This window comes from Naegleria lovaniensis, assembly GCF_003324165.1.
Source record: "Naegleria lovaniensis strain ATCC 30569 chromosome Unknown tig036, whole genome shotgun sequence".
NCBI lineage: Eukaryota > Heterolobosea > Eutetramitea > Acrasida > Naegleriidae > Naegleria > Naegleria lovaniensis.
In genome coordinates this window covers 315,851-328,354 of record NW_025407856.1, presented here as the reverse complement: position 1 = coordinate 328,354, position 12,504 = coordinate 315,851, and the positions used below count along the sequence as shown (strand labels likewise).

At 36.4% G+C, this 12,504-nt stretch overlaps 7 protein-coding genes across 7 annotated transcripts; 3 read left to right on the top strand and 4 right to left on the bottom strand.

Moving 5' to 3' along the window:
* Positions 1-453: 453 nt before the first annotated feature.
* On the top strand, positions 454-1,881 carry C9374_008484 (uncharacterized protein; the record flags this gene model as incomplete). The annotated part of the gene is made up of 2 exons (XM_044698565.1): positions 454-1,610; positions 1,674-1,881. 2 exons carry the CDS (start codon positions 454-456, stop codon positions 1,879-1,881), a joined length of 1,365 nt encoding a protein of 454 aa, XP_044545603.1.
* Positions 1,882-1,918: 37 nt separating this feature from the next.
* C9374_008483 (uncharacterized protein) lies at positions 1,919-2,749 on the bottom strand (the record flags this gene model as incomplete). Its single annotated transcript, XM_044698564.1, has 1 exon — positions 1,919-2,749. One exon carries the CDS (start codon positions 2,747-2,749, stop codon positions 1,919-1,921), a length of 831 nt encoding a protein of 276 aa, XP_044545602.1.
* Positions 2,750-2,992: 243 nt separating this feature from the next.
* On the bottom strand, positions 2,993-3,769 carry C9374_008482 (uncharacterized protein; the record flags this gene model as incomplete). Its single annotated transcript, XM_044698563.1, has 1 exon — positions 2,993-3,769. The coding sequence occupies one exon, from the start codon at positions 3,767-3,769 to the stop codon at positions 2,993-2,995; it is 777 nt and encodes a 258-aa protein (XP_044545601.1).
* Positions 3,770-4,174: 405 nt separating this feature from the next.
* Positions 4,175-4,981, top strand: C9374_008481 (uncharacterized protein; the record flags this gene model as incomplete). Its single annotated transcript, XM_044698562.1, has 1 exon — positions 4,175-4,981. The coding sequence occupies one exon, from the start codon at positions 4,175-4,177 to the stop codon at positions 4,979-4,981; it is 807 nt and encodes a 268-aa protein (XP_044545600.1).
* A 225-nt stretch (positions 4,982-5,206) lies between these two features.
* C9374_008480 (uncharacterized protein) lies at positions 5,207-5,995 on the bottom strand (the record flags this gene model as incomplete). The annotated part of the gene is made up of 1 exon (XM_044698561.1): positions 5,207-5,995. The coding sequence occupies one exon, from the start codon at positions 5,993-5,995 to the stop codon at positions 5,207-5,209; it is 789 nt and encodes a 262-aa protein (XP_044545599.1).
* Positions 5,996-6,386: 391 nt separating this feature from the next.
* C9374_008479 (uncharacterized protein) lies at positions 6,387-8,399 on the top strand (the record flags this gene model as incomplete). The annotated part of the gene is made up of 1 exon (XM_044698559.1): positions 6,387-8,399. The coding sequence occupies one exon, from the start codon at positions 6,387-6,389 to the stop codon at positions 8,397-8,399; it is 2,013 nt and encodes a 670-aa protein (XP_044545598.1).
* Positions 8,400-10,800: 2,401 nt separating this feature from the next.
* Positions 10,801-11,810, bottom strand: C9374_008478 (uncharacterized protein; the record flags this gene model as incomplete). Its single annotated transcript, XM_044698558.1, has 2 exons — positions 10,801-11,197; positions 11,257-11,810. The coding sequence occupies 2 exons, from the start codon at positions 11,808-11,810 to the stop codon at positions 10,801-10,803; spliced, it is 951 nt and encodes a 316-aa protein (XP_044545597.1).
* Between the last annotated feature and the right edge of the window lie 694 nt (positions 11,811-12,504).

The window sequence follows — 12,504 nt, the reverse complement described above, 5'->3', positions numbered from 1 at the left end:
GTTAGAATTCTACTACTTGCCTCGAGCGTATCACCAAGTTTTAATGACTCAAAAGGAATGACTAGATGTCGGTTGTGTTCATGTTATGGTTACAGGAAAGCAAAAAATTTCAAGCAGGTGCAATCTGAAAAGGGATGGTGTTTCAAAGTTTAATGTTCATGAGATATTTACCACAGGATGAAAAAATCTCGTTTACAACAAATTTCTAAAACTCAAACAAATTCGAACAACAAATGGTGTTGTCAATTCTTAATCCAAACGCAGGTTTCACTTTTGTACGAAATAGAGAACTGTTATCTTCTTGGCCCTGATGGATCCACAATTTATTGAAACCGCAACTTGTATAGCAACTTTGGAAAGGTGAAGTGATTTGCCTGCTTGAAAGAAATCCTTTTCTCGTTCCTCAAAGTACTTTTCATTCTGGAACAGCCTCTGTGAACTATTTTACAAAAAATGAAAACATCATTGCGAAAGGAGGATCATCACGCAGAATCGGTGTGGTATTGCGGTCTACAAGCAAACTCAGGTTTTCGGTATGAACAAGGATTTGAACCAAGCTTTTTGAAATTATTGTACAAGCCTTCCTGCTTATCCCGAACTAAGAACATTAAATCCAAAAAAAAAATTAAATTATTTTGCGATGAAGAGAAAAAACAATATGGCGATGATGAGCCTTTAAAATTTTCATTTGTTTGTAGCGGTGGTGACCTGAATGTTTCGTATAGTTTGATATTCTTATGGGGACAGGAAACAAAATTCTTCCTGTCTATTTCAAGCAAGCTGCACTATCTCCGTAAAGTGACTTTTCACGAATTATTTAAAGGAATGAAAAAGGCGAATTTAGGCTTGCCAACATCCAAGGAGATGAAACGAGTGGTTTGCAATAATTGCAGTCATGTTATTTTTGAAATGATGGACGATAGACTTTTTATTTATGATGTCGAATCGTTCAAGATGAAGCCTTTCAAAGTGCATCGACGGGGTGATCTAATTGCTATCGGAGCTGGTACGATGTCTCCCTATTTTTTACTTTATACGAAACAGGATCCTACTCAATTTATTGCCTATCAATGTGAAACTGAGACTGAGGAAGCATTTCCAGTTCCAGATGATAAGACAAAAATCAAATTTATGACATCTTATTGCAATGATTTATTCATATTTATTTTGGAGGATAACAAATTTTACATTAGAAAATATGGGTCAGAAGCATGCGGTTTTGATTATTACCCAAAAGGGCGTATGGTTTATGTAGAGACACCTTTTGAAAAGCGTTCTCCTGTGATTCAAATTTCATCTGGTTATGCACATTTGGCAATCCTTCTTCAAAGCGGAGCCGTATTTGTGAGAGGGCTCAATGATCATGGTCAACTCACAAGCCATCCTGAAATCATTATTGAAGACTTATTTTTTGAGCTTAATATTTCTTCCCCAATTCAATCACTGTGTTGTGGATCTATTTGCACATGTTTAATTAGCGTAACAGGTGAAATAATTTTCATTGGTCCAGTAGTACTGGAATTAAAAAAACAGAGCAACATTGATCAAAAATTTAGAGGGTACAACAAGATTTGGGTTCTCAACAAAGAATACGACGATCAAGAAGTGAGGTATGTTCGCTTATTTCGTATTTGGTTGTTTAATTGTGAAATATATTCATGAATATATTTCAGCTTAGGGCCATGGCATGCATTTATTTACAGAAAACGGTTTCCTATCAGAAAGTCAGATTGGCTTTTCTTTTTGAAGTTGAAAGAACTCACCGGAAGAAGCGCATTAAGTGACATCATGTTTAGTTTTAACGAAAATTCTGATTCTTGTTCACCAATGAAGGTGTTCCAAAACATTCTCAATCTGACTCAAAAGATTTTGAAGAAATGAAACACAATATTTTCCAAAAGTTTTTGTGACACATTTATTAAAGAAGCACACAATCATCATTGCTTTCTGGTACTCTATAAAATTGCTTGAATGGATCTTGGGAACGAATAAGATCAAGAATTCTCGGTACGATAAATATTGAAGTCGTATGGAGCCACCATGGGGGAGAATCATTTTCTCTGGCATACTTGAAATCCTCTTGTGTGAATCGATTGCTATCAAAGAAGGCAAGTTTGGCAAATCTCCATACCGACTGAATGGAATATTGAGCCAAAAAATTTGCGTATACAGTCTGAACTTTTGGAAAATACTCATTCTCAATATCAAGTGCTTTCAATTTGGCAAACAAAAAAGCAAGCACGTCACTCTTGTCTATTAATCCACCAGAAGTAGGTTTGAACTCTTCTAATAGTGACAATACAAAGTTATTATTCATCAATAAAGTGTGATAATTTTGGGCATATTCCTTTCGCTGATTCCATACCACTGGAAAGTTTTCTTGAATAAACAATTGAAATATAGCAATCATTAATCCTTCGTCGTTTTCAATCTCTTGCCCAATGGATGCTTTTTCATTGTTGGCCTTGTCGACATTCAAATAATTTCTATAAATGTCATGATTATTAAAGGCCAATATCGTATGACAACCCACAAAGTTTTGCATTTTGTAATGTCCTGCAAAGGGAGCTGTTTCAGAACAACCACTGTCATGAAACAAAAAATCAATTGTTGAATTATTTAAACTGCAAATAGAGGCCTTCTTGGTCGCTTGATGGATGAAGGAAATTTCACACGGAAATCCAGCATATCTTTCCAGCTCGTTGCGATCAATATTAGGTTCAAGTATGATGGGTTCTGCCGTGGACATAACTATTTTTTTTTGTAAGGTTTTTCAACACATCACCTTTCCTTGACAAGTTGACATTTCACAAAAGTATTGAGCTCAATTTTGCCTGTTGAACAGTTGAAACATTTAGGAAAGTCTAAATAACTAACCAAGCTTTTGAATATCGTTTTGCTTCTGTTAAGGCCTTCCAATGATTTTGTGAAATTAAGCGAAAACCAGTTCCCATCCAACGCTGAATGAGTGAATTGCCAAAAACACCCTAATTTAAAACCATTTCCTATGAACAATATGACTTACATCCATACAATGAGGTCGAGATCTCTCATCCACCAATTTCACACATTGAATCAAAGAAGGAGGAACCAGTAATTGTAATTCTCGTTCCAATCTCTTTTCAATTCCATGCCGTTGACAATTTCCTCCAGAAAGTGAAATTGTTGAAAATAATTCTTTTCGTAAATCGAGATCACACTTCAAGACGGAATGATAAATTTCTGAATGGAGTCCATCCATGTCGTTGTCTCTTGGAATGAAATTGGGATCGAAGAGAGGTTGACTTGTTTGAATACTTTCCTTATCGAGAGTGATGAGCATTTCATCGGGAAGTTCATAGGTTTTTTCAATGCTTTTGGACATATTCATTTCTCTTTCGAAATCATTGCTGACAAAACAAAGTGTTTCCTTAATGTGTTGAATGATTGGAATGAGGGACATGCCACCTGTCATTAGATATCCTTTTTCGGATATTAACAACTTGATCAAATACATGGTCAAGTCATGTCCACCAATGTCCATTCTTTTAGAGGCATGTTTTAATGCAAAACCTTCATACACTGGAACTAGGGTCGTAATAGAGTCACCAGAATTTACCGAACAACCAGTCACATAACCATTTCCATATAAAGACATGACATTTCTATTGGCCAAATACATGGCAGGAATACAGAACTTTTCAAAACACAACATGGTCAATTGTTCTCGATTTTCTTTCGGTGTCAATGCACATTCTGTCATGATCAATCCTTGTTGTTTTGTATCCATTTCCAATTCCTTAAAAGTATAAAGAAGTAATAATTCAAAATCATTCCATTCAGTAATTAATGTCCAACGTAATAATCCTTTTCAACAATTACATTGGAAGTGAGGAGAGAACGTTGTTTGAGTCGTCCAATAAGTGATGGAAAATCATGACTCGGAAATGTATCGAAAATAATGGAATGTCCTGCTCGTAAAGAGGTCGAACCTCTCTCGAGAATGATCACACCTCGAGGTGACCATGAAGATGATGGTGCATGACGGTCTTTTTTAAACTTTCGGTTGTCTCCATGTTTCATCTCGCTTCAAGGATCAATCTGTCTCTCAGAAAAAGAATGAGAATGGAAATCGAAAAGGTCTGCAAGTTTCTTGAAATTTAAAAGAATAAATAAAAATTGTAACATAAAAAAAATGCAAGTACACTCTGAGAAATTAAATCATCCCGTCATGCCCGGAGATGAAATTGCTTGTTTATCAACAGGTAAACACACGTCATCAACAAGTTCAGGAAATGAATCAAATACAACAACAATGGCCATGATTCAACAATCGGGAATTATTAAAATTGGACCAGGACTTTTTCAAACAGAAAATAATATTATTGCAACAAAGGCTGGAATCTTGAGGCTAGTTCCACCGAATAGATATTTTGTGGATAATAATCAACATCGTTATGTTCCGATGGTCGGAGATATGGTTATTGGAGTTGTGAAGGATAGAGTGCCTGTGGAACAATATAGTGTGGATATTTTAGCTCATCAAGGATTAGCGTTATTGCCATTTATCGGGTTTGATGGCGCTACCCGAAGGAATAGACCTGACTTGGGACCTGGCTCACTTGTTTATGCACGTGTTACTTTGGCAAACAAAGATTTAGATATTGAAATAACGTGTGAAAGTGCGCCTGGAATGAAAAAGAAAGATTGGAGTACTGGCAAATCTGTATTTGGAGAATTAAAAGGAGGATATGTGGTGGAGTGCTCTCTAGGAATGGCTAGAAAATTATTAGATCCAAATTGCTACCTGTTAAAACTAATTAGCGAATATGTGAGTTTTGAAGTAGCTGTGGGATTGAATGGAAGAGTTTGGATTAATTCAGAAAATTCAAATGACTCTGTTTTAATAGCCAATGCTATTCAGAATTCAGAGCATTTGACCCAAGAACAAGTTGTACAAATGTTAACATTCCTATTCAAAACAAAGAAAAAGACCAAGTGAATTATCGAATTATTTCTTATTTTGGTGTTGCAAAATTTTGTGCAAAAATTATTATTATTTCACTTTTTCAACTCGAAACAACATCGTCGAAAGTTTTTCCACTATTTCCAACTCGTGAATAATCTTGCAATCCAAAACTGATTGTTTTCTAAGGATCCTTAGAAACAAGTTTGCAAGCCTGTTCCACAATAAAACAAATCTCTGATTGCTCACACACGCAAATTGTTAATGCGACGAAGGATACTTGCTGAGATAATTCAAATAGTCATCAATTCGAGGACAGGTGACTTGTAACTCTTTGAATGATTTTCTCATCACATCGTCTTCATCAATAATCTTTGACACATACACCACACCTCCGTTTAATATCTTTGTGCACGGCAGTAAGAACAATAATCTTGGATATTGTGAATAAAATTGAATCAATGATTGCTTGGTTGACTCATCCAAATCACTTCTTGTCAATTTGTACAACGTATCATACAATGGTTTTGAACTCTCTGTCTTCATAAACAATTTAATGCTTTGAGTAGGCACATAATCGAAATCATCTGATCTTTTCAATAAATCCGTAAGTAATTTTGTAAAAAATTCTTTTTTTGAGAGGACTTGCACGGTTTTTATCGGCAGCAAACTAGCCGCATCACTATCATCATTGAACCAACAATCATCAAGCCTCTGCACTGTTTTTAAATAATCCAATAGATTCACTTGATGAAAATTTTTCATATCCAGCTCTTTTCCTAGATTTGCAAACTGATCATCGGGAATGTATTTTAATATTGAAAATATGGTTTCAAGCCTGTCCATTGGTTTTTGCTCTGTTAGTGCTTTCATGATGCGAGAAGCAACTCGGAGCCTTCCTAAATCTTTAATGCTATCCTTTCTGCAGAAGGAAGGCAATGAAAGATGAGTCTTTTTTCGCTTTACATTAGAAAGCGATGTGGTTTTTGCAACAAGACTTGTTGTCGAGGATGAGTTGGATCCAATATGTTCGTCAAAACCTCGTTTCATTGCAATAGTTAAACAATTTTTTGAGTCCACTCCATTATGATGAGAGTTTAGATGATGAAACAAAATTGTTTGCATTGGTCTCAAACTCTCAATGAATTGAGATGAAATCACACACACACTTTACTGCTTGTTGTTGTTGACCCTACACTTTTTGTTCATGATATGCATACTACTTAAACCTTTGAGGACGGTTTCATTACTAAATTCAGATCTTCAAAATTCCCAACCTTTCGCACGCACAAATCGAACGCGTCCTCTCTCTGAAAGAAGTATTGGCCAATCCACAAAGTATTTGAAGATCTTCCTTTTGGAAATTCAAGAAAAACAAATTGATCATCAGATCTGGACCATGATGAGTTTCGTCCACACAGAGCTCACATCCACCGACGTGATGAAACCATCGATCGAAACCAATGCCACTAACAACACCACACTATTTCACCAACCTCACTACCAGGAACTTAAATCTTCGTTCACACGTCCAATTTCAGAATCCAATTTTCACGAAGGAGAATGTTTCTTTCAACATCAAGTAGGTCTTAGTGAGGACAAGTCCTCTCAACTCTCTCAATTTGTTCGAAATTACATGCCCATGCAACATCGAGAGTTTTATGAAAAGATGCCCTTTTTACTTGTTTCATCCATGGATGAGAAGGAAAGAGTATGGGCTTCTATTATTGTTGCTCATCCTCCTTTCTTACAAGAGAGTACCAATGTTCAGACTTTACAAGAATCAACAAATGATTTGACATTACCTTATCAGGCAAAACCTATGGTTTCATTGGCAAGAACACTTGACGATCGCTCGATTCACATTGAAACCATGCTCTTGCATGGGGATCCCTTACAGAACAATCTTAAATCTGAAATTCCTATTGGAATTCTTGGAATTGAACCTCATACACGAAGAAGAAATCGAGTGAATGGCCGAGTGAAAGGATCTGTTGCATTTTCTAATTCAGGTATCAATGATCATCATGAAACAGTTTCATTCTTATTGGAGGTTGATGTGACTATGGGAAATTGTCCTAAATACATTCAAGCTCGAGAATGGAATTGGAAAGATCGACGAAGAGAGGAAGGTTATGGTAATGTCTCTCGAGGACTATGGGTTCTTCCTTCGCAATTGGAAGAATTTATTTCAAAGAGTGATGCGTTTTTCATTGCATCTGCTTCAAAAGAGTCAATGTCATCTAGCTCTCTCAATCCTACTGAGCATGACAGACGACAGGGTTTGGATGTTTCACACAGAGGAGGAAAACCAGGTTTTGTCACAGTAAGCAGAACTATTTCTCAAGTAGAAAAGACAGAACAGACAATCCTGGAGTATCCTGAATATTTAGGGAATTTCATGTTTAACACTTTGGGTAATATTGTCACGAATCCAAAGGTTGGATTATTATTTATCAATTTTGATAATGGAGATTTACTGTACATGACAGGGAAAGCATTTGTAGCTCAAGGATTTCAATCCAAACCTGGAGCTCAACATACCGTTCGTTTTTATTTAGAAGAATGGATTTATTCTCAGAAACAGGTCCCTTTTGAGTGGAAATACCTTTCAGAATCCATCTATAATCCTCAGGTTCAATTCCAATCTTCCTTGTCAAAAGTCAACTCCAACAAGTTAGGAATGGACTCAATTGTTGTGCGCTGTAAGGATCGTAAAAAAGAAACCCATGACACAGTGACTTATACCTTTTCAACAGCAGTAGCTTTGGGAACTCTTCAAAAAGCAGGTCAATATGGAACCTTTTTAATTGACATGGGTCCATCAGGAGTTGTAGAACGATCTTGGACACTCACTTCTCCAGGTGGAGCAGGTCTCTATGAAATTAGTATTACTGTGAAGACAAAAGAGGGAGGACTTGTTTCAAATTACTTGTATGAACACATGTGGCCAGAAAAAGAATTACGTCTGAAGGGAATTGAGGGAACATTTACATTGGAAGATTGTATTCATGATTTGAATGAAACAAAATATTTGGTTTTCATTGCAGGTGGAATTGGTATCACACCGTTTATGAGCATTTTGAGGAGAAAAAAGTTGCAACAGTTGCAATCGATCATTCCACAATTGGAAAAGATTCACTTGATTCATGTCGTGAGAACTGAACAAGATTTGGTGTTTAGAAGTGAAATCGAGAAAATGGTCCATCATGAGTTTAAAGATGTGTTCGTGTTTCATCCATTCTTGACGGCAAGTCATATTTCTGAAGACTGGAAAGGAGGACGAGGAAGATTATCCAAAACGGATTTAGAGAAGATCATTTGTCATGAACAACTGCTTGAAACACAGGTAATGATGTGTGGACCCTTTGGATTCATGGAAAACATTGAAAATATTATGCAGGAGATTGGGTTAGAAAAAGGAAGACTTCATTCAGAACAATTCAATTTTTAGAGTTTGAGGTGACATGTGTGTGGATTATTTCCATCATTCCAATGAGAAGCGTCAATTCACATTAATACTCTACGCTTCGTGAAAACTAAATGCAACGAGAGCACTCATAAACATTCTTTATAAGATCGTAATGAAATTTATAGTTGATCTTGAATGACAAAACAACTTTCAAAATTCAGATTCATCATCATCTTTCATATTCGAAGAAGATGTGTTTGAATCATCTTGCGTATAACCAATGTTCTCAATGACCTAAGCTGAAAACATCAACCTCAACAATTTCAGTTCTCTCGTCTTTGTACAACAAACGCTTGCGTGAGGGTTTCAAAAGGTAGGGCTTTGTCATGGTTTATTAATGATACTTCTGCCGCAGTCTTTAGAATGTAGACATGAACAAGAAATCGATCGGCTCTTGTTTTGTTCTCATTAATGATGGGTTAAAGAAACATGAAAGGGAAGATTCCCAAACATCGCAATTGATATTGGGTCTGAAAGTAGGATAAGGTTGTAACAATGTGCAAGGTTTCATCATCCGATATATTAATGGCGTTGAAGTCAGCTTTTCAAAAGTCGTGTGGTGAAAATGTGAACTTTGCAATTCGAAAACTCAAAATTCGAATTGATATTTCAAAATCTCCTACATAAACTTCGTGAAAATTTTTTAGATTGCAATAAATAGACACTCAGTGCCAGCATTATATCAAACAAGCGTCTCTTGTAAAAGTAAAAAAAGAAACGAACTGCAATCATGGCTTTTATGCAGTCGTTCGAATGGCTGTCACGCCCTTTGTGATCCTCAGTTGAGTCACAAAGGGCGTGCAACTTCTCTCGCGGTGCTCAATGTTTCCTGATTAAGCATCATTGATTTAACGACGATCATGACAAGGAAGCTAACAGCAACTACTCCACCACCAAGTATTTCATTAAACATGAACACCCACTTCAGGAAGGGTTAATTTCTTGAAATCTTTGTAATGAATGATCATGAGTATAAATAAATATCAAAAGAGATCTTACAATTCCAGAAGTTAGTTTTACAATTGCGAAAAGAAAGAAATGGTTCGAAAATTTTCTTGAAATTATGTTAAAAAGCTCATCAATGATGGGTGAAATATGGAAAACTGCATGTAGAACAAAGTATTCTATTGGAGAGGTTATAAAAACGGTTAAGGAAATTGCCTGAAAGTCCTACGAGTGTAAATCCCCAGACTAATGCTGCGATCCCCATCCGGATTTTGAATAAAAGCTTTCGTGTTAATGAATTCCTTGCTTTTCCATCCACAACTCTCCAACATGGAATTGATCTACCTCCACTTTCTTGAGGAGAGGACGGTTTCTCTGGAGAAACCGATTACCGGACTCAGAACCCTTCACCGGTTTAAAACCCGATCACTGGTCTAAAAACCGGTTACCGGTTACAACTACAATTCTCCAATCTGTTGCCCCTCAACTGTGTCGGCTGAACCACCACTACATCAATATCAGAGATGACAACCCTCGAACAAACCACGAAAATTAGCTGAATCCAAAAGAAATTTCTCAAACGAGTGGAAGTAAAAAGCACCAAAAAAAAGAAACACAATTATTGTTTGCAAACAAGTTATACAGATGACGTTAAAAAGGAAACCGAAACTCATTTGGAGGTTGGTCAACTCGATCATTACTAAAAATGAGTTGGATTGTAGGTTGAATGAGAGATGTAAGGCACATAATGCACAGGAAAAATGTGTTTGTAACAATCACAGTTATGTAATGCATCAATATCATTGATAATTTCTCCATACTGAACCACCTGTTTCTCAAGCACTTCCAACAAAGTCACACACGCTGACCATTTGTGTGGGTCGTGTTCTGTGTTCAGCGAGCGGATCATTAAAATCTATGTTCTACATGATCAAACAAAAAGAATTCACTCCAATGTGAGAATTCATCCTCACATTTACAAACATGTATTTTGTGTATTGAAAACACAATAGCAAATTTGACGAGATCCGTTCTCTTTAAAGGTTGGTGACATCCAAAGGACGGATGTTCAGCGAGTTACGAACCCATTAGTTTCTTTAATTATTACCAAACTCCTGCTGTTTACAATGTAGAAACATAAGCATTATTGGAGACAAGCTGCATGCTTGATCAAGGAGTTCTTCAACAATATTTGAGGCAACCAAGACGTTTATGGAAGAAGATTGCAATAAAGTCTGATGAAAATTTTCCAAAGGATGGATGTTCGGCGAATTACAAACCATTAGTTTTCCTTTAAGTCCAAACTCTTGTTGTTTACAATAGAAACAGTGGGCAAGCTTGTGGATCTTATTGTTAAATAAAGTGAGTTTTAACATACCAAATTACAGGTTCCATCATTTAAAATGCAAAACGTGATTTTTGTGAAAATTCAAAGTGACTACTGAACGTGACATGATGACTTGTTGTTGCGAGATGGCATTTTAGTTATGGCAAAAATTTTCATAAACAATTCTGGCAACTCCCTCAATCCAGAATATTTCTTAGAAGAAGTTTCCACATAGGTCATACATCCCGTTCGTTTCGCCAATTCTACTCCTAGATCACTAGTGATAGGAGCACTCAACTTTTGATATTTCAGTTCGTTCAGAGCTTGCATATCTGTTCTCAGATCAGTTTTACAAGCCACCAATATTATTGGAACTGTTGGTAAATTTTGTCGAATTTCTGAAATCCACTTCTCTGTGATTGCAATATAACTATTATGATTTGTGACGTTAAAACAAACACAAGCAATATCAGCCCCAAAATAGGAGAGAGGCCTCAGGCGATCATAACTATACGTGGATCGATATTCACACGTTCCAGTGTTCGATTGAAGCGCTATTCAACTTACTCTTCACAACCAAGAGTGTCCCTCAAATAAAAACGGTTTATGCTCTTGTCCTGTTCACTCACATAATAAATATATCCCTTATTCATATATTCAGAATAATAATCACCTCTGTCCAGAGTGTCTACCAATTTGGTTTTTCCTACTGACGTAGATCCAACAATAACGACGTTGAAAGACTTGTGTTTCTTTTTCAAATGCTTGTTAATTTCTTTTTGGATTTCTTCATTGTTAACTTTCAAAATTTCTTCTTTTTCTACATAGGTTGTGACGAAAGACAACACTCTCTTGTCATGATCATTGTTTGGAATTGCATCATGTTTAAAATGACAAACACTATTTTTCAATTTTTTGAAATTATTTTCAATCTCTGATTGTACATGACAAACAAATTCTGAAAGTTGTTTTCTAAATTCTCTTTCCATAAAATTCGGTATTAAGCTCAATACTTTTTCATTTTGATTGAACAACAATTGTTCAATTTCGTTTCGGATCTTGTCAAACTTTTGCCGAGAATACAACTCCCAAAATTGATCATCACGTGCAAGAATTGGCATGGGATGGTTTTTACCTGTAGCAATTATTTAGATCATGAATGGTAAGAAATGAAAAGATGATTCGGAAAACGTCTTCATTTAAATATTCGAGCCAACCATTCTCGGACGACATTTTTTTGATGATTCATTGGAGTTGGGTGAAAGAGCAACAAAAGCTTCTCAGGAGAAACAGAAATATTGCTAATAATCAATTTGCCCTCAATTTAACAGCGTATGGTGTTTTCGTATTGTCTACCAACCAGAACGTCAAGAATCGTACTGATTTCTTGTACCTCACTGTTCATACAACCAAAGGTTGTAGAGGTAGAGTCGTCATACTCAGGCATCCCGTCCATAAAAATTGTTTAGTCCATGTTTGAAATTTTTGCTTTCTTGCAATCGTACACGAACATTACACATCTAGTCATTCCTTTTGAGTCATAAAAAACTTGTGAAATTCTCTGGGCAAGTAGTTGTTCCGCGAAATCTGATGCTTGGGCAAACTAATCGGACTGTGCGACAAAAAGGCTACAGCACTGCAGGTTCCCAAGTTGTCTCCAACCTCAGTACTGATGCAGCTCGACGATGCTTAACTTCTCAAATCGGACGGGATGAGGTGCATTCATCGTGATATGGCCGTAGCCATTAACAGTCCCTCATTATCTGTTTTGTCTGTATTCTTAGTTGTTATTCGCAGATCCGTCTGCTGTACGGT